Genomic DNA, 21,936 nt, shown 5'->3' on the forward strand with positions numbered 1-21,936 from the left:
AGCAGCAGTGCAATCTTCTCTCACACATACAGAACAGGGGCTGCAAGAGTAGCAGCAGTGCAAGCTTTCCTCAAACATACAGAACGGGGGCTGCAAGAGTAGCAGCAGTGCAAGCTTCCCTCACACATACTGAACGGGGGATGCAAGAGTAGCAGCAGTGCAAGCTTCTCTCACACATACAGAACGGGGGCTGCAAGAGTAGCAGCAGTGCAAGCTTCCCTCACACATACAGAACGGTGCTGCATGAGTTGCAGCAGTGTGAGCTTCCCTCACACATACAGAACGGGGGGTGCAAAGGCAGCATTGGTGCAAGCTTCCCCCACACATACAGAATGGGGGTTGCAAGAGTAGCAACAGTGCAAGCTTCTCTCACACATACAGAACGGGGGTGCAAGAGTAGCAGCAGTGCAAGCTTCCCTCACACATACTGAGTGGGGGATGCAAGAGTAGCATCAGTGCAAGCTTCTCTCACACATACAGAACGGGGGCTGCAAGAGTAGCAGCAGTGCAAGCTTCCCTCACACATACAGGACAGGTGCCGCCAGGGTAGCAGCAGTGCACACTTCTTTCCCACACACAGAACACTTGCTACAAGGGTAGCAGCAGTGCAAGCTTCCCTCACACATACAGAACAGGTGATGCAAAGGAAACATCAGTGCAAGCTTCCCTCACACATACAGAGCGGGGGATGCAAGAGTAGCAGCAGTGCAAGCTTCCCTCACACATACTGAACGGGGGATGCAAGAGTAGCAGCAGTGCAAGCTTCCCTCACACATACTGAACGGGGGATGCAAGAGTAGCAGCAGTGCAAGCTTCCCTCACACATACAGAGCAGGGGCTGCAAGAGTAACAGCAGTAAAAGCGTCCCTCACACATACAGAACAGGGGGTGCAAGAGTAGCAGCAGTGCAAGCTTCCCTCACACATAGCCAGGCGAACACCTCCTTTTTAATGCAATGCAAAGAGGAACGAGTCAATTTCTCCTGGCAAATCCTATCAGTTCCCTGGTATATGTGGCACTTAAATTTCACATTTGTCTGTGTTGTGTTGTTATAGTAATCATGCATTTTTTATTATAGAACCTTGATAATGTTAATTAGTGTGATATCTGAAGGGTTCAGGTCACATGACATCATTTCCTGGTCAGATTTGAGGTCAAGGGTCTTATAGCGTCACTTCCTGTGATATCATTCTGGTCAGAAGGTGTGTGAGGTCACTTCCGCTACTCTCGGCCTTTTTGGACGTGGAACGAGAGAAAAAAAAATAATTCTTCCTGATGCTGACGCCCTCCTTGGCGCTTCTCTCCCACACAGTCGCTGGAAAGCACGGGCTCCCCACCCAATCCAGATGCTGCTTACATTCTATGAGAACTGCGCCAAAATTGGTCTGAGCTGCCTGGTCTGCCACTCAGACAGTGTCTGGGAGTCTGAGGTTTTTCTCCAATACGGCTGTGTACACAGCTAGGTTGGAGAAACAGAAGTGCGCATGTCTGTTTGGTCGGCCTAAGACATCCGGCCGAACTTATATGCGCACTTCTTAGTGCCCACCACTCCTCCCTGTCATGGCCCACCCCACTCTACACAGCGTGCCAGCCAGATCCAGTCACACAAAAATAAAGTGATATTATGGTTCTATTATCATTTTATTCTTCTGTGACTGACTCTAACCCGTAGGGTGACACTCCGCCTCCATTATGGAGGAGCCGCCCCGGCATCTTAGGTGTCAGAACAAGACTCCTCGCACCCTGCAAGGCCTGGCGGTAGCTTTGAGTACACAAGGGCGGACTCTAACACAACTATGTGTGAAATAGCCCGAAGCGCGTATAACACCTTCTGGCCCCTCCTTAATTCACGGCGGTTGAGTAAACCCAATGTTCATGGCAGCTGGCACTGTTACTGTACGGTAAGGCGTGTAGTTCCAAAGGGCACATCTGGAGCAAGCTTCTAGTTCTGGAGACCCATCTGGGGCATTTCATCTAGTGCTGGAGGCCTCGTCTAGAGTACTGAGTGCCTGGTTCTGGGCACATTATCGAGAATACTGTGCTTAGCTCAGGAGGGGCCTTCTAGAGTTCCAGACCTTACTCTGGTACTGAGTATCTTGCTCTGAAGGCAACTACTGTAGTATTTTATCTTTTCTTGAAAGACATAGTTAAAGTGTTGTTTCTTTTGGCCTCATCTGGAGTATTGTCTCTACTTCTGGTGACAACAGGTAGAATCTTATGTCTGATGGTTTCATCTGGAATATTGTATCTGTTTATGGTGGCCACGTATAGACCATGGTGTTTGGTTTTAAAGATCCCACCTAGAATAATGGGTCTAGTTCTAGAGAACGCACCCAGATGTTTGTGTTTTGTTGACTTCAACTTAAGTGTTGTCCAGCTCTGATGTACAGATCTGGAGACGGCTCAGCCAGATGTAGGTCTGCGGTGCCGACCACAGTTCTGTCGTTCACGTCTGAAGTCCAGGTCTAAGACTATCTATTGGATAATGGGCCTAGCTCTAGAAAACGCCTTTTATTTGGAGGATTACCCATAGAGCTTGTCTAGCGCTGGAAGCCACACCTGGACTATTATACCCTAGGATTGTCCCGGAAACCTCACTTGGAAGATGCCGTCCAGTTCTGGAAGACACTTTTGCAGCATTGCGTCCTGATTTGTTTCCCTTTTCTGGAGAATTGTGCCCAATTCTAAACAACACATACTGAGCTTTGTGTCTATTTCTGGGGAAGGGTTACATCTAAAATATTGTGTCAATTATTAAGGCCCCGTATGGACGAATGTGTCCTGTTCCATAGATATCAGACGAGGGTATCTCATTCGGTAGCACTCATAGGAATCAAGGTACATGTTTCTGGAGGCCTCATAATGGATAATGTACCCCGTTTTGGCGGCCTCACCTAGAGTTTTGTGTTCAATTAGGATGCCTCATAGCAAGGATTGTATTTATTTCGAAAAAGTGTATGCATTATTTTGTCTATTTTTCCCAGCCATCGCATATCAATAAATGCAATGGCAGTATGGCGCAGTCCGGGTTGTACTACTGAATTTCCACACCAACAGTATCACAGTACAAGAATACAGAGGCGAAAATTTCAAAAGGCCAAGATATCGAGAAGTAAGTGCACATAAAGGAAGTATAGATTTACTCCTCCTAATGCCACATCTACCTACCCTGAAGATATATGTACCTTCTAGGTACATATATGTTGAGTTGGGAGTAGAAAATCTAGATGTACTTACCAGCTGACACATATATTTTCTTTAAAATATTTTTCTTTTGTCAATATTCTGTTCCACTGATATTGTGGGTTTAATATTTAGGGTGCACACTAGCAACAAAATATCTCAGAAATCAAATGATCCGAGGCCACGACCCCAGCCATGACTGCTGGATGACGAGACAGGCACACTCACATAACAGGAGACAATCACGACACAAGACTCAACCACTTTTAGTTGGGAATGCATGGCTGCCATGAGGGTGTAGAATGAAACTGGGAAAGTGTTCTTTATTGTGTAGAGCAAGTGGAGTGAATGTGTCGGACGCCCCAGGTCAAAGGGTGGGGAGAAGAGAGCAAATTAAAATCGGCTTACAACACAGATAAGGCGAAAAGGTGCAGGTAAAACAGGCTGGATCTGCAGAGCCTGAGGGCCGTGTGGCAAGAAAGTAGTCAGTAAAACTGGCAGTTGGGGTGGGTGTGGCACGTGCTTGCGTCATCACATCCACCTCCAGGTAAGATATGACTCAAAGTGCTGGTTTATAAAACCCTTATTTTCTAGATCATAAAATGAGCAATTGAGACATAATATTACAGCTAAGCGTGAAACAGCAGGACTGATCATAATTATAATTTTTTTTTTTTAAACAGTCAGACAGTGCAACGCGTTGCCTGAAAAATAACACGTCGGCTGCTTTGACTTTCATTGCACAAACGTTTTAGGAGCCCCACTCTTGGCCCCTTAAGGGATGCAACATTGTTTTAACGTTTTATGTTCAAGCTTTGACACACCAGAGACACTTCACTGTTCTCTAGTACTTTTGGTGGTAACAGGCCAGACAATAACGTGCTTACTCCCAAAGCGCCTAGTACTTTTTCAGAGAATCTATGCGCTTCCCAAAGTTTGGAAGTCTTGCTATCACAAAGGATTGCTACTTATTGCAGAGGCCTCTGAAGGATGAAAGGCGCAGCCATCCCAGCCAGCAATTAATCCTGTGGCCTGTGGATTAAACACAGATCTCCGCAACAAACACACTAACCCGCTAAGCTATCACACTAGAAGGGGCAGATAACCCTTCTTCAGTGATAGAAAAGAGAGATTTGATTCTGATGTGTATATATTCCGAGTATAGATTAGACACATTTGTAGCCTGCACACACCAGTCCATGTAATTATGTGCAATCAAAAACGAAAATGTATTTGTAATGTTAAAATTTTATTCAGGACACTTCGTTGTCTTGTTAAATGTTTCGAACCAAGTTTGACATGAGCCCTGTTTACAAGTAAAATGATTAAACAGCCGCATAGTGAAATACTCTGTAAAGCAAAACACACAGACGCTTTAGTGGATGACTAAGTTAATGTATATGCAAGGTTTACATCAAGCAGAGCATTCCAAGTTTCGTCCACAAACGTTGGCAGGGAACATTTACATTTTCACTTTTGCAGAGCGACACCGGTCAGACATCCTTTACCTAAAAGGGACAGACCCCTTCCCTTCTGCACTACACTTGATCCACAGAGCCTTACTATGCGTCACATACAGCGCATTAGTATAGAGCTGCACAACTCTGTCCAAGTAACTTTACTACACACGCTTGGCGCTGCTACAATATGGCAGTGGTACATACACAACACCATTATGTGTGTCTTTACGCAGGGCCAGCCCACAACTGGACGGTGTGCGCCATGCGGATGCCCCACGTGCGACTGCAAGTGACGCACTGATAAACATCTGAATTCAAGGTTCTGTATTTTTTTAACTAATTTCTGAAAAGGATGTTTGTGCCTGTGTGGCTCACTGGTGCCTTCCAGTCTTAGACTGCCTCTCCTATGCGAGAGAACAGAAAATTAAGCTGGTTTGTACCAATTCTGCTTCAAAATGTCACAATTGTTCTTGTTAGAGGTTCCACGACCTCCTCTTTTCCTAGGAGGTTCCTCCTCTCACGCCTGCTCCTTTTGAAGGGTCCCACACACCTTGTTGGGCATGTACTACTGGACTTTTACGACGTCCAGTTCTTCAGTCCGCATTTTTCTTCGTACGGCACCGCGCTTCTCCTGAAGCCGGCGACTTGTAGCAGCAAAGTTTGTTTAAGATCCAAGCGCCTTGTATAATGTGCACTCCCATGAAGCAGTAGAGCGAGTCGGCCACAAGTAGGGCTGCGACACAACTGGGTGATCCTTGCCCACTCCTCCGACACTGAATGTTGGCAGTTGTGCTACGTCCTGTGGTCAAGCACCATCTTCGCGCCCAACAGGGCTTTTTCGATCTACCACGACAACATTTTTCAGTTGCGTCTTCGGCTGCTCAGGTGGCGGGGCTCAGGCGGTCGACTGGGTGAGGGTCCACCTGAGGAAGAACACAAGGAGAAGGTTAGCACAACTCAACTAGGTCCTGTTGGCCATCATGACATAGACATTGATTCACAAAGATCATGGGTGTATAGAAGAGTTGTGTTTTTACTAAATAGTCTTGTCTCGAAAAGAAATGTGAGGATTAAAGCAAGACCCTGAAATCTCTAAATTTTGGAATCTGTTGTGTGTCATACGAGGACTGCCCGTACTTGCGCGACGATGAAAAGATTAGGGTATTTCTTACTTCATGTTGAGCGTTCGATACCCCTCTCATGCCCTTTCTCTATGGCCCGACTATTGAATCCATACCTATTCGGCCCATCTCTGTGGGTTCACCAATCTTTGCCCGGTTTACCCATTGTATCCACCCACAGTCCACCATTCCTTGCTCTGTACCCCTTTCTCTCGGGTATCGCGGTTCCTCAGACCTTTCCTCACAACTCTTAGTCCTGACATTCAAGAACCACCTCTTAGAAGAGTTTTAAAGACAACTTTAAGGCTTGGTGTTGGGTGGACCACAGAAGAATGACCCAATGGGTTGTGGATTTTAAGGTGAATTATGGGGTCTGTAATAGGGGTGTAGAGAGCGGTGCTCACCTCGGAGTAAAGCGGAGGCGGGCGGTTCCGGAATTCTTGAATGTAGGTATAGAACGGCCCCTCCAGGACACCGCTGAAGTCTCTATTGAGTGGCGGGGACATGCCGTACTCCCAGTCTTCGTCAAACCCAATGTTGGAGTATTCCGGAGGAGCTGAAAGTAAAAAGATCCATTAGTTAGATGAGGAGTTTACGTTTGGCCCTTAGACAGCAGACACTAACACTACAAAACTCATCGAGAGCAACAAGATCGTTTTCCTTTAAGAGCGATCTAGAACGCAATCTTGTTTCTTTGTCTACGAGAAGCTACACAACTACTACGGAAAACTCAACAAGTTAAGGTCATTATGACTTTTCCAAGTGGTGAAATTCCCAAGGTTTTTTTTTTTTTTTCTCAAGCTTAGACCTTTGAAATGGGGAACAACCACAGGACTCGGTGGTCCCACAACTATTTCTGCAAGATTTCCCTCACCAACCACCCCAAAACACTTCACTAGGATTTTCCTGGTATAGTGGAGCTTTGAAGGACAATTTGTATCCTTTGCATGCTAGAACACAGTCAAGTTATTTTAGACCAAGGGCCTGATTTAGATTTCGGCGAACGGGTTAATCCGGCACAACAGTGACGGATACCCAATCCGCCGAAATCTAAATCCCATTATATCCTATGGGATTTATATTTCAGCGGACCGACTATCCAAGAAACATATTTACTGAGCAACTTTACTACACTTGTTAACTACAGTCATCAATAAGATACTTACGCTCAGGCTGCTCGGGGATGGTCGTACGGAGCCATTCCAGATTGACGGAGTACTGGCTGTCGATGCTGGACGACCGACTCCCGAAGGGACGCAAAGGGATGGTTCCAATCACCAGCGGTAGCTGCAAGAACAGCATTGACGAACTCGGAATTTCAACGTAAACCTTCACAAAAAAACAAGATAGGGACAAAAACAACCTTTACAAGATGCAACTTAAAATACATACTCACTCACTGCACTCATCCACAGCAACATTTTGGCAAATTTTCAATAGAAAAACCCTTAAATTGTCAAACCCTCCCTTTAATTCTGACCTTCACATTCTGTTCCTAACATTAGGAGTCAATACACATCTATTAAGCAGCTGTGGTCAGGGAGACCAGGCAGCCGTTGTTTTGAAGCACACACTTGCAAGCGAGGACTTGTGTTACCGTCCTTGGCACATGCGTTCGTGCCGGCTTGCACGCGCTGAGCCCGCCCCGGGCATGAAACGTAAAGTGCAATGTGATGGGTGCGGCTCTATAACAAGGGCGGCCTCTAACACAGTGACGAAACTTTATTGAAATCATAATCTGGGCTGGCCTGGTGGTAACACCAGAAAGGCCGCGGAGGAAGTGAGAAGAAACGGGAGAAAGGGGAAGTTCATGCTTTTAAAATGGCTGAAATTCCCTTTAAAATGACCAATACACGCTAATGTACGACACAATTGAAGATGGGTAATCCGTATTTGATTACCCAAATTCCTGGTGTAATTCTAATAGCTACACATAAGAGACTCCTCCTCACTTCTTGAATTCCGCAAGAAACTGAAGACCTGACGATGTAAGTTGTCTCACTAGACCCCAGGTGTGCCTAGACGCATACCTGGTCAGCGCCAGGATACCCTGCTGGGTGATCGGGCGCTCTACAAATCTCCATAACATAACATACCAAAGTAAAATAAGCTTCAAAATATAAATTACAACTCTGCGAATTGAAGGGCCTTATTTGGAGTTTGCCGTAGGGGCTACTCATAGCAACTTGCTGGATACGCTATCCGCTGTACTACAATCCCGTTAAAGCCTATCGATGGTGGACGGGATATATGTAATGCGTTGACGGAGTATCCCATCGGTGTTCCCACAATTATTTCTGCAAGATTTCCCTCACCAACTGCTACTTGCCCCAAAACACTTCGCTTGGATTTTCCTGGTGTAGTGGAGTTTGAAGGACAATGTATATCCTTTGCATGCTAGAACACAGTCAATTTATTTTAGACCAAGGGCCTGATTTAGATTTCGACGGACGGGTTAATCCGGCACAACAGTGACAGATATCCAATCCGCCGAAATATAAATCTCATAAAATCCTATGGGATTTATATTTCAGCGGACCGAATATCCAAGAAACATATTTACGGAGCAACTTTACTACACTTGTTGACTACAGTCATCAATAAGATACTTACGCTCACCCAAAGTTTAAATATCAATACATCCATCACAGCTACCCATATGTGAATCAGACTAATATATACCTGTGTTCAACCTTTCTAAGTCGAGATGCTAATCCCAGACTCACCTTTAGCGCGTACTCCACGCGGATGATCCGGCATTGCGCGATGGACGGGCAGAGGGGCGGGACCTTCAGCGTTCTTCCTTGCCACGTCTCCCTCTTTCTGGGGGGCACTGCCTCACCCGTCAAAGTGGCCACCATGGCCACCTTCTGCTTGGTAATTCCTCTGGCGGCAAAGGTCTGCGTCTGGATAATGGCCGCCTTGGGCACCACCGCCTTGGACGTGGCGTTGTCGATGTCCGCGAAGATCACAATGTCTTCACCTGGGAGGAGAAGAGAAAGCTTCTGTTTCAATATATGCAGCAATATGGAAAATTCAACTAAATATAGATGTTCCACAGGCAGAAATGAAGCAAAGTATTTTTTTACTATTTAGTCTACATCCAGATCATGGAAAAGGAGCAAATATTGTTTGTGTTTTTCCCTGCTGTGGAAGGCACTGCAAACAAGGTATTATACAAGTCTCTAAAAACCATGCACATTACTGGTGGGATTTAGGTAAGTTGGTGCTTCAAGTTACCTGGGGTGTAGCCTTTATGGTCAATCTTGACAGTGAGGTAGACCTGGCCGAGGTTGCAATACCAGGTGTGGGCTTTCTTCTCCTTGGTAACTCTCTGCGGGGCCTACACAGGACGAAAAATAACAATTAAGCATCACATCATGCACTTTGACCAATCAGCTCACACTCAATGTATAGAATTGGCGACGAGAACCAACGAAAAATGGATAAAGAGGCCTTTCTCATCCAAAGCTTAAACAATGACAGAATAATTCCACTTGGCCCTTTTTTAAGGACCTGATGCAGGCCCCAGGCGTGTTCTCACAGATCGAAACGCCAACAAGCTAGAAGTGGCCAAGACACTTTTTTCTGGTCTGATTTTCATCGTCTCCTTAAAGTCCTCAGCCTGAAATCATGTTTGCTCCTTATATATCGATTTTGCTTAAGGGGCAAGCTCTATTGTGTCCATATCATGTGTTACCACCTTCACTAAGCACTGGGACTTATGCTCAAATTAACCAAATGTAATTAACCTGGCAAGTTTACAATATATTTTCTTGTTTTTTTTTTTGCTATCCAAAATTGGTCATTATTTTTTTCCCTTTTTCAAATGCATGGGTACCTAGAAGGGCCTTATTGTTTATATATATTTGGGGGGTTTAGCTTACTACTCTCGTAAACATGTTTTAAGTGATATCATATTTTTCTACATAGGGAATACGGAACAGAATCGCTGGTTAGTCCAAAATCACTCAATGTCATAAAGTGTCAGGGTTCAAATTTGGACTCAGGTGTGATCTTTCCACAGGAGGCAACTGACTGGAAATGGTGCTGCTCAGAGGGTGTATTATGGCGGGCGGCGCAGAGATTGGCTTTTAGCATTTCTAGCAGCTAGAAGCACATTCTTAGCAGGTAGGAGCTAGCACCGTTATTGGGATTTGCATAATCATTTTAAAATCAACAATCTGGGTCCACCAGATGGGAAGCTGGGCAGCTTGCTAGCTATTGGGGCTTGTCAATACACATCTGCCTTGGTGAGGCCCCCCACCGCCGAGGGTCGCCCCCAGACTCACCAGCAGGGCGGGCGTGTTGACGTCAATGGGGTGGATGACGGTGAGGTCCACCTTGGCCTTCCTGACGGGGGCCCAGGGCCGGTGCAGCTTGGCTTTCACCCAGTAGTGCACGCTGCCGTGCTTCCCTTCGAATGACGTCACCGCGTTCCTGTAGGAGGAGAAGGAGAAAAGCATGGCTGTCAGATTCTGGTTGCAGGCACTAGTTATAAAGGATAACAAATATATATATATATATATATATAATGTGTGTGTGTATGTATACATGTATGTATGTGTATGTATATATGTATTTATGTGTATGTATATATGCATGTATGTGTATGTATATATGCATGTATGTGTATGTATATATGTATGTATGTGTATGTATATATGTATGTATGTGTATGTATATATGTATGTATGTGTATGTATATATGTATGTATGTGTATGTATATATGTATGTATGTGTATGTATATATGTATGTGTATGTATGTATGTGTATGTATATATGTATGTATGTGTATGTATATATGTATGTGTATGTATGTATGTATGTGTATGTATATATGTATGTATATATGTATGTGTATGTATATATGTATGTATGTGTATGTATATATGTATGTATGTGTATGTATATATGTATGTATGTGTATGTATATATGTATGTGTATGTATATATGTATGTGTATGTCTATATGTATGTATGTGTATGTATATATGTATGTATGTGTATATATATGTATGTATGTATGTGTATGTATATATGTATGTGTATGTATATATGTATGTGTATATGTATGTATGTATGTATGTGTATATATATGTGTGTGTATATATGTGTGTGTATATGTGTGTGTGTGTGTATATATATATATATATATGTTTTTTATTTTTTACTGAGCGATTTCGCTATTGCGCTGTCTGCATGTTTGGCCGAAGGGTCACTTTATCACAGGCCCAAGAGGCGTATTACTAGAAATACACTTGCCCAGTTATTCGTTGCAGGTCTTGGCAGGATGTCTCTCAGCTTCAGGAGAGCTCACCTGTGACCTGGTGGTACACAACCACTGTGTGCAGAAGATACTTAAAGGTGCTAAGAGGGGGCGCCCTTCCCCCAACGCCCACCCCCGCTCCCCTTCACTACACCCCGCCAGGGGGTGATTCGGGCTCCAGTCCCACCCCTCAGGGGGCGCCCCTTCAGCTTAAAGTCCATTTATATCGGTGAAATAGCAGAGCCTCGTGGACACTTCATCACAGTCGGGGGAGGGGGCGGGGAAGTTGCTGCATGGTTTTGTATGACGTCACCCCTCCCCTCCATCATACACCATCAGAAGTCACAACAAGTAACTTACTCTGGCAACTCGAAGCTGAAGGGGAACTCGTGTGTTCCTGGCTGCAGAACCGTGGGGGCTTCGCCGTCTGAAAAAGAAAAAAAACCAAGGCGCTATAAATTCATGCTCGGCTGTCACAAAGAAAAGAAGTAATAAAGACGGCGTTTTCCTAATAGTGGACTTTAAATCCCAGGGCACCAGGTGATAGGCAAACGATGAACTCCTGCTGCTTTGACTATGAAAAATAAGTGTTGATCGTGTGCGTTTTATACCCAGCTGCTTGGTACACTCCTCTTATCGACCTCTGAAAGATGAAAGGCTGAGGAGCCCCGTTGGGCCTTGAGCCAGTGACTTGCATCAAGGGGTCGACAAGCAGATTTCACTGGGCCACCTTTAGTCTTTAGCGATGACATGCAGTAAAAATATAAAGCCTTTGCTCCTGACTGCCCTGAAAAAGTCCATCTAGTGAACAGATACCAGTTGTGCACTGCTTTTTGGCAGCGCCTAACGCTGCACCATCGTGCGTGTGAACTCTAGGCGCTGCAGGAAGGCACGCGCGTTGAAGCTCGCTTTCCTTGCATCACGGGTGTCTGTCTGTCCGGCTGGCATGTGGCCGTGTTGACCAAGAGCCCGTGATGCAGAAAATAGATCCGTCCATGCCGCTTCCTAGAAAATGACTCAGCCCTGCTCCCATGACGCAGCAGCTTCAGGGAACATTAGCTCCTTGAAATATGTAGGGCTGAGGCGGGGAGCGCAGAGCATGGCAGGAAGCGAGCTCCAAGTTTACACGCGGCCAAGCAGTGGAAATATAACCCTGGCTGGCATGGGGAGGGCATTCGAGCCGGAGGAAGTGATGCTAGCTGTACTAATCTCGGCGGCTGCTCTCGGCCAAACTGTGTGATCCTCGCCAAATCCTATTACCCCGAATGCACCCCATTCAGTCCAATGCCAATGAATATCTCCGAGATATAGACGAGCTAGGGGGGCCCCTCAACACATTCTACAGGGGACCACATCATTGTGCCCCGCTCCACTCTTTTACGGCAGGCATCCCCAATCTCACCTGTCAGCAGCAGCGCCTCCTGGTGGTCCAGGTACACCACCTCGTCACTGTGGTTCTGGCTGTAGACCGTGTTGGAGTTGGTGCCGTGCGACTCACTCCAGTGGACCCGGGCCAGGCCCTGGGCGTGCAGTTTGATGGACTCCACCTTAGTCTCGGCTACCAGCTCCAGCAGCACCCGGCCCGTCACGGTGTCCCCGCTGCTGAAGACAGGCGGGGAGCCCAGCTCCGGCCCGTCCAGGCTCAGCACGAACTGCTTCACCTTGTCGAAGATCATGTCGGCGGCGCGGAGCTCAAGCTCTTTGTTTAAGCCTTGTGGGCGGGCAGCAGCAAGTTGCAGGATCCCTCTGTAGGAAGACTGCGCGCTGAGGCAGGTGACGGCAGCCCGGCTATTTATACTGGAGGGAGGGAGGGAGGAGCTGCCAGGAGAGGGGGAGGGACTGCCAGGGTGGGGCTCTTTCTATGAATTAGCTAGCACAGCAATGTACAGGCGAGGCACTTCATGGAATCACTCGAACGAAAAACTGGGCGGCGGAAGGACTGGTATTCCCATCTCCTTCTCTGCGGACGTGCAGTACCAGCGAGGGAGGGCCGAGGTTACCTGGCCCGGGGTGGATGAAGACACGACTAGTGCTAATTGCTGCACGTATCGAGTGTCCTCGACGAAGTGACGTGACCTGGTTTTGGTGACACGCTATTCTCACCTGCAGACAAAGCCTTAATGTCTTAGTAATCCAATTTGTAAACAAACATTCTTCACACGCTGTGCCTTTCCTTAGTGAGGCTGAAAATAGCACCCCAAGGTAGTACAGAACATTTATTCTATAGGTACCCAGCTTTTAATGTATGGGTTGGTGATACCAGTGCAAGGGGGAATAAAGGTTAGGAAACAAAGAGGAAGGAAGCAAGGGAGGGGGGAAAGGAGTGGAGAAGGAAGGAAAAAGGTAAGGGAGAGGAAAAGGTAGGGTTTTGGAGTAAAGGGAGAAGGAAGAAGAAAGGGAAGCACGAGGGAAGGGAAAAGAGGAGGGGGAAGAAAGGTGAAAGGAAGGGATGGGATTTAGGGGGAGGGAGGCTGAAATAGAGGACAGCGTGTAGGGCAGAAAGGGTATGCCCGAGGGGTAGAAGATGGACAGAAGGAATGAAGGAAAGGAAGCAGAAATGAATTAAAGAGAGGGAGTGGGAGGGACAAAACCAGGACAAGAAGGATGAAAGCGTGGGACGGAATTGTGATTTTCAGAACCAATTTCATGACAAAAGCAGACACAAATCCACCAAATGTAGACCCAGGTATTGAACAAAACCCTAATCCTGACGTAAGGTGTCTTTTCTAATGAAGACGTGGCAGGTGCGGCGCAGACTTTGCGATGCGCGGGCAAGTGAGGCATGGACTGGGGTGCAGCTGCGGCCGTGCACGCCTGAGTTTGCATGGAGCACGTCAGGATGTCCCATGACTGGACACACACCTGAGACCTGTACAGGTGAGAGGTCTCTAGGGCAGTCGTGGTAGACCAATCAGCAAGGCATGGATCCTGGGGGAACGCCCTATAGATGCCTCCACCTCCACAGCCAACACAGCAATCCCCTTTGCAGAACAGACTTGCCCCCTGAAACAGGCTTCGTCTTTCAGGTAAGTTTATTTGTACATATTGTCAGTAGTGCCGCAATCTAGACTCCTGCGCAGTCTTTGCTGTTGGTCAGTGTCCCTACCCTGCTTGGGTTCGCTTTCATGCTTAGTCCTTTTTATGAGGTTTTTTGCATCCGCTCATATGAAGGATGCCCCTGTGGTCCAGCCTCAAGTGCACACAACAGCCTTAAATGGACACTGAGGCAAGCGATTGCCAGGGCGGATACCAAAACTGGTCCCAGGCACCCCTGCACCAGGTGATGAACATGGATCACGCGCCACATCCCAAGAATTTGCATTTTAAGGACTCGTTTCTTCAGAAGACGAGTTAGACTTTGCTTTTTCAGCGTGTTTACCCCCAGACTTTTTGCCCTCCTGTTTGTGTTGGTTTTTAGAACTCTGGACACTTTATCACTGCTGTTCAGGGCTAAAGTACATATGCTCCCCATGTAAATTATGTTATAGATTGGTGTTTCCATGATTGGCATGTTTTATTGGCTGGTGAGTGCCTAGTAAAGTGCACTAAGTGTGCCAGGGCCTGTAAATCAAATGCTACCAGTGGGCCTGCAGCACTGATTGTGCCACCCATGTGAGTAGTCCTGAAAAGGTATCTCACACCTGCCACTGCAGAGTCTGTGCGCAGTTTGTGACTGCCTGGTCAATCTGGCAAGGGCACCCACTTGCCAGGCCCCCTACATGTGAGTCACCCCTAAGGTAGGTCAAATGTACCCCTGTGGTCAGGTTACAGTGTGTGTGAGAGGTAGGACATGTACAAGTGTGTGTGACATGTCCTGATACTGAAATATAGTGTATTTCATTTTTCACTATGGAAAGGCTATCTGCCCCATAGGATGGAATAGGAGTTTACTTATAAAATCTTATAAGTATACCTTCCCATTGGTATGAGATAGAGAAATTGAGTTTCTTTAGTATGCCTGAACTCTGAATGTAGAAATGCATCTTTAAGAAAAGATGATTTTTATGGTCTGTGTTTGAAAATACCACTTTTAGAAATTAGATATTTCCTTGCTTAGCCATTCTGTGTGCCTCTGCTGGGTTGTGGATTGCCTGCCTGACTTTGAAGTGACAGCGGCTGGGGATGTACATTCACTGTAGACACTGAAACAAACACAAAGTTCCCTTCTTCTTCTACTCTGCGAACAAGAGGATTGGATCCTCTAATTAGATTAGTTAGTTTGATTAAACAGGGCCATACACTAGAATATAATAAGACAACATTTACCAGGTTGCTAAGTTTACAGGCAAATATATAAAATCATACATAAAATAATGAATTTCCAATTAAACATATAGATTCAAAGGAATGTACTATCAATTATATTTTATTCAAAAACATGTTTTATACAATTAGTATTAAAACATGTTGAGCATATGATTTTAATATGTTTTTTAACTTTGTCAATATTAATTGTATCAAACATGTTTTTTGAATAAAATATAATTGATAATACATTCCTTTGAATCTATATGTTTAATTGGAAATTCATTATTTTATATATGATTTTATATATTTGTCTGTAAATTAGGCAACCTGCTAAATCTTGTCTCATTATATTCTAGTGTTTGGCCGGGTTTTATCAAACTAACTAATCTAATTAGAGGATCCAATCCTCATGTCCTCAGAGTAGAAGGAGAAGGGAACTGTGTGTTTGTTTCATTATCTAGACCCATCCCTTTTCCCAGTACTAGGGTACCTCCCAAACCTTTTTTTGCATTCACTGTAGACCGCCACGGGGACGGGGGGGGGTCAAGGTGCGTCCTGCCTTTCCTGGGTGAGTCAAGGCTGGGCTGAATAGCTCTGGACTGCATTCAGAGTAGTGGGAGGAGATTTCCTTTCATCTAAACAGGCCTGGTTGGTCTCCCTTGCACAATGGTGTTCTCACCTGCTGCAGGGAGGCTGGGCCAGAGCGGACAGAACTGGTTTGGACTGAACTGAGAAACTTGCGCCACAAAAGAAGAAAGGAAAATATGGTATAGATAGTGGGGCTCAGACCCCATAACTTTAGATTACTAATGAACTAAGGAACCTGCCAGGAAGAAGGGCTCGAAAAGCTGTCGGGGGGAACCACCACTTTGCTGTGTGCTCTGTTGTGTTGGCCTGCTGCTTGCTGATTCTCTCTTGGGAAGGGGGGAAAAGACTAACCCTGGGCGTAGTATGCGTAGTGGGGCTACGCGAAGCTACGCAAAGTGGGCGAGAAACTACGCCCACCTAAGCACTTCGCGTAGCCCCACTACGCGCCGCCTGCCCCCCTCCCCTACATACCTAATTTTTGTAAATTCAGAAATAAAAGTAAATAAAAGGCACTTACCTTGTCCGCTGCGTCCCGGGGCTCCCTCTGCTCGTTAGCGAGAAATGCGCATGCGCGGGCGGCCGCGCCTGTGCATTGGTATCCAAGATGGCGGCGACGGCGGCGCGAACGAGCAGAGGGAGCCCCGGGACGCAGCGGACAAGGTAAGTGCCTTTTATTTACTTTTATTTCTGAATTTACAAAAGTTAGGTATGTAGGGGAGGGCGGGAGGGAGGCGGTAGGCGGGCAACTTCGCTACGCCCACGGAGTGGGCGTAGTGTTGCCTGCTACGCCTACTTTGCAAAGGGCGAAGTAGGCAACACTACGCCCACTCCGTGGGCTTGGCGAAGTCCTTCGCCCAGGGTTAGAAAGGACTGGGATGTATATTCATCATCCTGCTGTTAGAGTTTTCTCCCAGGGCTTGAAGTACACCATGCCAGCTGTTAGAAGTCTCAGAGAGATAAAAGGCTTCAGAGAACTCTGTTGTAACCCCTGGCGGCATACTCTGCTCCGCCAGCGGAGTTTGCAGAGTTTTACTAACTCCGCACTCCGCTGGGCATGCGAAGTTGAGACAAAACTCCGACTCTGTGGCGGAGCGGAGTACGTCCCTCAGCTCCCTGTGCCACGGCCCAAATAAGGTTAAACAAGCATTTACAATGCAATGGTTTCGCCTTTGGAAAAGTTAGAGCTATTGACATTGCTCATGACATTTCATTTTTTTTTACTTATAAATAAATGGCATTGTTATTTACATTGCCAACAGCTCTCACAGCCCACACAGCCCACACAGCTCTCATATCTCATAGTCAGAGAAGGGACATATATCAACATAGGACCAGTTCTAGGTATGCAGATCTGAACTGCCACTCCGTATGAGTGACAAGACAGGGGGTATGAGAGTTTCATAGCAAGTGTTCCTGGGGACTTAAGTCGTGATATTCTTGCCTCTTATAAATGATTGAAAGCACAAAAAATAAACAGGACATAGTTGGTTACTATTTTCTTCTAAATAAGGTATTAGGCAAAGATGTCATTCGCCTTGCTTGTCCTTTCCCCCCTGAATGTGCAGCGTGTTACTTTTGATGCGGTTTGGGGTGCAGACACTGGGAAAGGTAGATTTAAATGCTCTGAGACCTCTGCTTCTACTGACTGCCCTGTCTGCCATGTAAGAGACCGGTATTTAACATGTCTATCATTGAAAGGAAATGAAGTTTGAAAGACTTCATCTGTCAGTGTGGGGATTTGAACCCATGACCCTCACATTCTTAGTGCCATCACCACCTGAACCCTGCTAAGCCCCGCCTTCCCTCAGCTGTGGCGAGGTACCCCAGCCAGAAGCACAAACTGAGCGCAAGTCACAGCTCCAAGCTTTCCCTTCCATCCGGTTTCCCATGAATGTGGTCTGCAAACATGACATGAACACCTGCAAGGGAATCTGCATATGCATTTCACCTCAGGGGCCTTGATAAAAAACTGCACTGCAAACAATCCAGCGTGGAACGGCTCCTAGCACAGACTACGAGAGAGCAAACAAGAAAACGGAGAGCCGTGCTCAGACAGCGAGGGTGCTGCTCAGGGCTTGTCTGTGCATCTTGGAATTAACTGAAATGTATCATATATATCTCGCATGTCGCACACACAAACAACTCTGGACAAGTCTGACCGCTTTCATGCATGTTTCATCTAACTTCCATGTAGTTAATTTAATATATTTGGTGCATTGGCAAACAGATAGAACTGGTTTGGTTGATTTTATTTCTTGAATGCCCGTTTTGTTGACTTAAACCTTAGCTATCAGTTTTAAGAAGCTCACTTTGATGGATGAACTGTGAAGTCCCGCCCCTCCCCCATCATGCAGTTTGTTATACACAACTAAACAATCTCGACAGGCAATTAAGTGCCCCACATAAGAGTAGTAAGCGCTATATAAATGCTTAAAATACAATACGGCCACTAAAGTGGGTAATAATCTCTCTTATTTACAGAACATAGAAACGGACGTTAAATAAAAATAGCGTCTATTAGCATGTCATTCACCAGATGAACCGCTGAACTTTATCAAACCTCTAAAAAAAATATGTCCCTTAATCTTACTCCCAAACCTGCTCCCCCAGGTGAGCAAAGGTGCCGCCCACAATCCCCAAAGCACAATGCCCCGCAGGAGTTTCTTGCGTAACAACAAAAACACATTCTAAACTTAAATGCCGACTTATTTAGTGAAAGGAAACGTCCCCACGCCTCGCAAGCAAATGCAGTCTTAAGGTGCAGAAGTTCCCAAATAAACCGGTATCCGTGGAGTGCATGGGGACCGAGGACACCGGGGCTGCAGCCTGCAAAGCGTGCCTTACATAAGCCCCCGCCCTCTTTCATAACATCAGCGTTCTGTGCAAAAACGTCAGGGGAGTTCGCTAACTACCCTGCGCAGTAAAGGGAAACTCCACCATGGAGGCGCTTTAGCCAGTACTGTGCCCTGGTATATGTCTCACTCTTACCTCATATGCAGCGGGTCCCGCGGTCCCTGGTGCGCTTCTCCGAGTTGGAGTGTGGACAGGAAGTGGCAACTGCAGTGGGAGGGGGGCGGGCACACGGAGAGCGGGAGGGGGGAGGGGGGACAGGCTCACGGAGAGCGGAAGGGGGGAGGGGGGACAGGCTCACGGAGAGCGGGAGGGGGGAGGGGGGACAGGCTCACGGAGAGCGGGAGGGGGGAGGGGAGACAGGCTCACGGAGAGCGGGAGGGGGGAGGGGGGACAGGCTCACGGAGAGCGGGAGGGGGAGGGGGGACAGGCTCACGGAGAGCGGGAGGGGGGACGGGCACACGGAGGAAGGCAGGACCACACGGAGAACGGGAGGGGGGAGAGCGGGAGGGGGGACGGCGGGAGGAGGGACACGGAGGAAGGCAGGACAGCAGCAAGCACTCACCAGAGGTCGGGGCAAATGATAAAATGAAAGGCGGCCCAAAAAAAAAAAACACAACACGCCCCCAGCTGCATGACATGTCCAAAGGGGCTGGATGAGAAAAACATCCAAGGAACGCCCACGAGTCGACTCGAAGGATGACGGACGCCTCTGTTTGCCAATGGCTAGCGTCCATTTATGGAGCTAGCCAATGACAAACAGAGGCCGTCCGAACATCCATACTATTGACAAAAGTTTTCGATCTGGGAGGGGCACTTCGTGCCCTCGCCAGGTCGAAACCTAAAAAACACTTAACTTGTCTTCTCTGTTGTCTGCGGGCTGCCCTCCTCCTCGCCGTCCTCCTCCTTCTCCCCCTACGTTTTACGTCTTGGGTGAAGCAAGCAGTTCACCCAAGGTGTAAAACGTAGGGGGAGAAGAAGGACGGCGAGGAGGAGAGCCATCAGACACCGCGGCGAGGAGGAGGGCGGCCCGCAGATAGAGAAGAGAAGGTAAGTGGGGTTTTTACCCTTTAAAAAAAATGGTGGGGCTGGGGTGGAGCGGAGTTCCACGGGGGGTTTTCTTTTTACTCAGTGAAACTCTGCGGTGTGCCACTTTATATACTCCGCCCATGGCTAGTCTTTTGGACTCAGAAATCTGCCAAGAAGAAGAGCTGGAGAAGCTGTGAGGAGGAACTACCACCTTGCTTTGTGCTCTGCTGTGTTGGCCTGCAGTAGCTGCTTCTGTCTCGGGCAGAGAAAAAGGTATGGACTGAATTTTCTGCAACTTCTTTGTTTGAGTTTCTCCAAGGGCTTAAGGTTGCAATTGACCCCTGTTCAAGAAGTCTCAGGAACAGCAAAGACTTCCAGTTCATCTGCTACCAGCACTGGGAACTGTGTATTTGGTGCTGCAACAGAAAAAAAAGCAACTCAATGCTGTCACCGATGTCGCCTCCGGCTCCGTGTCCTGAAGGCACCGCAGAGGGTACTGCAGCACTTCGCATAGCCACTTGATGCTGCCACTGAGCTACTGCTTGCACCGCGACCTGTGGTCACTGCACTCCACACCGCCTCCCTTCACGACGGTGTCCTGGTATCCCCAACGACAATGCTCCATGCCGAAATCAACACTGCTGCTTGGACCATAGATCGAAGGCACTGCTCGTAAGTTACACGATGCACCACCCTCATCCCGCAACGCAGACTTTGCCTGCCGGCACCATCGACTCTAGTCGTCAGGCAACTTCAGCACCACAGCAACAAAGATGCAACTGCTTGGACGGTGACCTGCCAGAACTGCATCACCTTGCACCGCAGCTTTGGACTCACTGGCGCCGGAGGACGACCGTTACTGAACGGTTGCCTGCGCCATGACCTGAGGGCACCGCATACTGCACCACTACACTTCACATCGCAGCCCCTACACCGGCGCTCTTGACTTCAACCAGAAGGAGTTTGATCTGCAACTCATGTGACCTCAAGGGCCGGACGAATCCTACGCTAACCTACAGGACTGATGCCTGCGATGCCGGCTCTTCGGAGGTCTACGAGAGGTCACCGACGCCCTGCATTTCTAAAGGTACTGTTTTGTGGGTCTTCACGACACCGTAGCTGGCCTGCAATGCTGCAGTCAGCCAGAACTGTTTGGATTTGTTGTTCACAAAGCCTTGATAGCCCAGACGGAGCTATCGACTTCAAGGAACTGTATCTTAAGTCTATTTTTTATTATTGATATTCCTAAAAACTGTATGGTGGATTTTTATCGTTCTTGGTTACACAGATACAATATTGGATCTTTTTCTAAAACTGGTGTGGTGTCCTTTTGTAGTATTTTCACTGTATTACGGTTGGTTATGTGCAAATGCTTTGCACACTGCATCTGAGAGAAGCCTGACTGCTCGTGCCAAGCTACCAAGCGGGTGAGCAGTAGTGTATATACTAGAAGGAAGGGTCTCTATTTGGAGAAAGGTGCAAACCATCGCCAACAAGAGAACTCCATTTCTAACAAGATACTTCAGAGAGACTGTGCATCGATTTTACTCACTGAAGGACCCAACACCGCCAGAATAATTTATCATCTGCTCCCTTTACCTATAAAAAGGCAGCGTGGAGTGTGTGACTAGAGTAAAGGCATTGCAGCGCCAAAGAAACCACAATATTTTGGGCAGCGGTACTTGGTCATCCATTGGTTTTGGCATTGCTTAGGGCGTACTGGGACTGCTAACATTGAGTCAACTGGTGACCCGATATTCTCTTGAAATCTTGTAATCGACTGGGAAGATTGAAATTGAAAGGTCGATGTGATTGCTCAGGTTGGGATAATTTTGCATGCTTGGCCAAAATGGTAAGCAAAAGAAACAAGTCCATATAATGAACAATTCCTCAACCCTCACCCATCTCGGAAAATTACTTTTAATCATTCATGCCATGTTTAGTTTTGCTTCTGTTTATTGTTCTTTTCCTTTTTTATAATTTTCCTCGTCTCTGCATTACGTTTTTCTATTTGAAATTCCATTTATTCTAATGCAGAATTGTAATTTTCCACGCTTCGCCTTATGTAACTTCTCATCTCTTTTATAGATCTGTTCTCGACGCAGAAATGTTTGACCATGGGCAGGTTTTATTTTTTTGTAAGATGTTTGGCACCAAAGGCTAGCCAACTGAAGAGTGTGAAATAA

General features: G+C 46.9%; 2 protein-coding genes across 2 annotated transcripts in view; both read right to left on the reverse strand.

The window, feature by feature from the left end:
• LOC144799572 (arrestin domain-containing protein 2-like) overlaps window positions 1-12,798 on the reverse strand; it is a 49,614-nt gene extending 36,816 nt beyond the window's left edge. Inside the window, exon 1 of the mRNA XM_078670942.1 lies at window positions 12,766-12,798. The gene's annotated coding sequence lies outside the window, so the exon portion shown is untranslated. The remainder of the gene's footprint in view (window positions 1-12,765) is intronic.
• On the reverse strand, window positions 4,412-12,835 carry LOC144799573 (arrestin domain-containing protein 2-like). The gene is made up of 8 exons (XM_078670944.1): window positions 12,438-12,835; window positions 11,396-11,462; window positions 10,057-10,204; window positions 9,005-9,107; window positions 8,491-8,747; window positions 6,931-7,093; window positions 6,169-6,320; window positions 4,412-5,566 (listed from the first exon to the last, which is right to left on the reverse strand). The coding sequence occupies exons 1-8, from the start codon at window positions 12,709-12,711 to the stop codon at window positions 5,525-5,527; spliced, it is 1,206 nt and encodes a 401-aa protein (XP_078527070.1). The 5' UTR covers window positions 12,712-12,835; the 3' UTR covers window positions 4,412-5,524.
• Window positions 12,836-21,936: the final 9,101 nt, after the last annotated feature.

Source organism: Lissotriton helveticus, chromosome 12 (assembly GCF_964261635.1).
Source record: "Lissotriton helveticus chromosome 12, aLisHel1.1, whole genome shotgun sequence".
NCBI lineage: Eukaryota > Metazoa > Chordata > Amphibia > Caudata > Salamandridae > Lissotriton > Lissotriton helveticus.

Coding starts and splice junctions, on each gene's coding strand:
- LOC144799573 (XM_078670944.1), bottom strand. CDS start 12,711: ATGATCTTCGACAAGGTGAAGCAGTTCGTGCTGAGCCTGGACGGGCCG. Junction 8,748..9,004: donor CCATAAAGGCTACACCCCAG/GTAACTTGAAGC, acceptor TTCTCCTCCCAG/GTGAAGACATTGTGATCTTC. Junction 7,094..8,490: donor GCGTGGAGTACGCGCTAAAG/GTGAGTCTGGGA, acceptor TTTTTTGTGAAG/GTTTACGTTGAAATTCCGAG.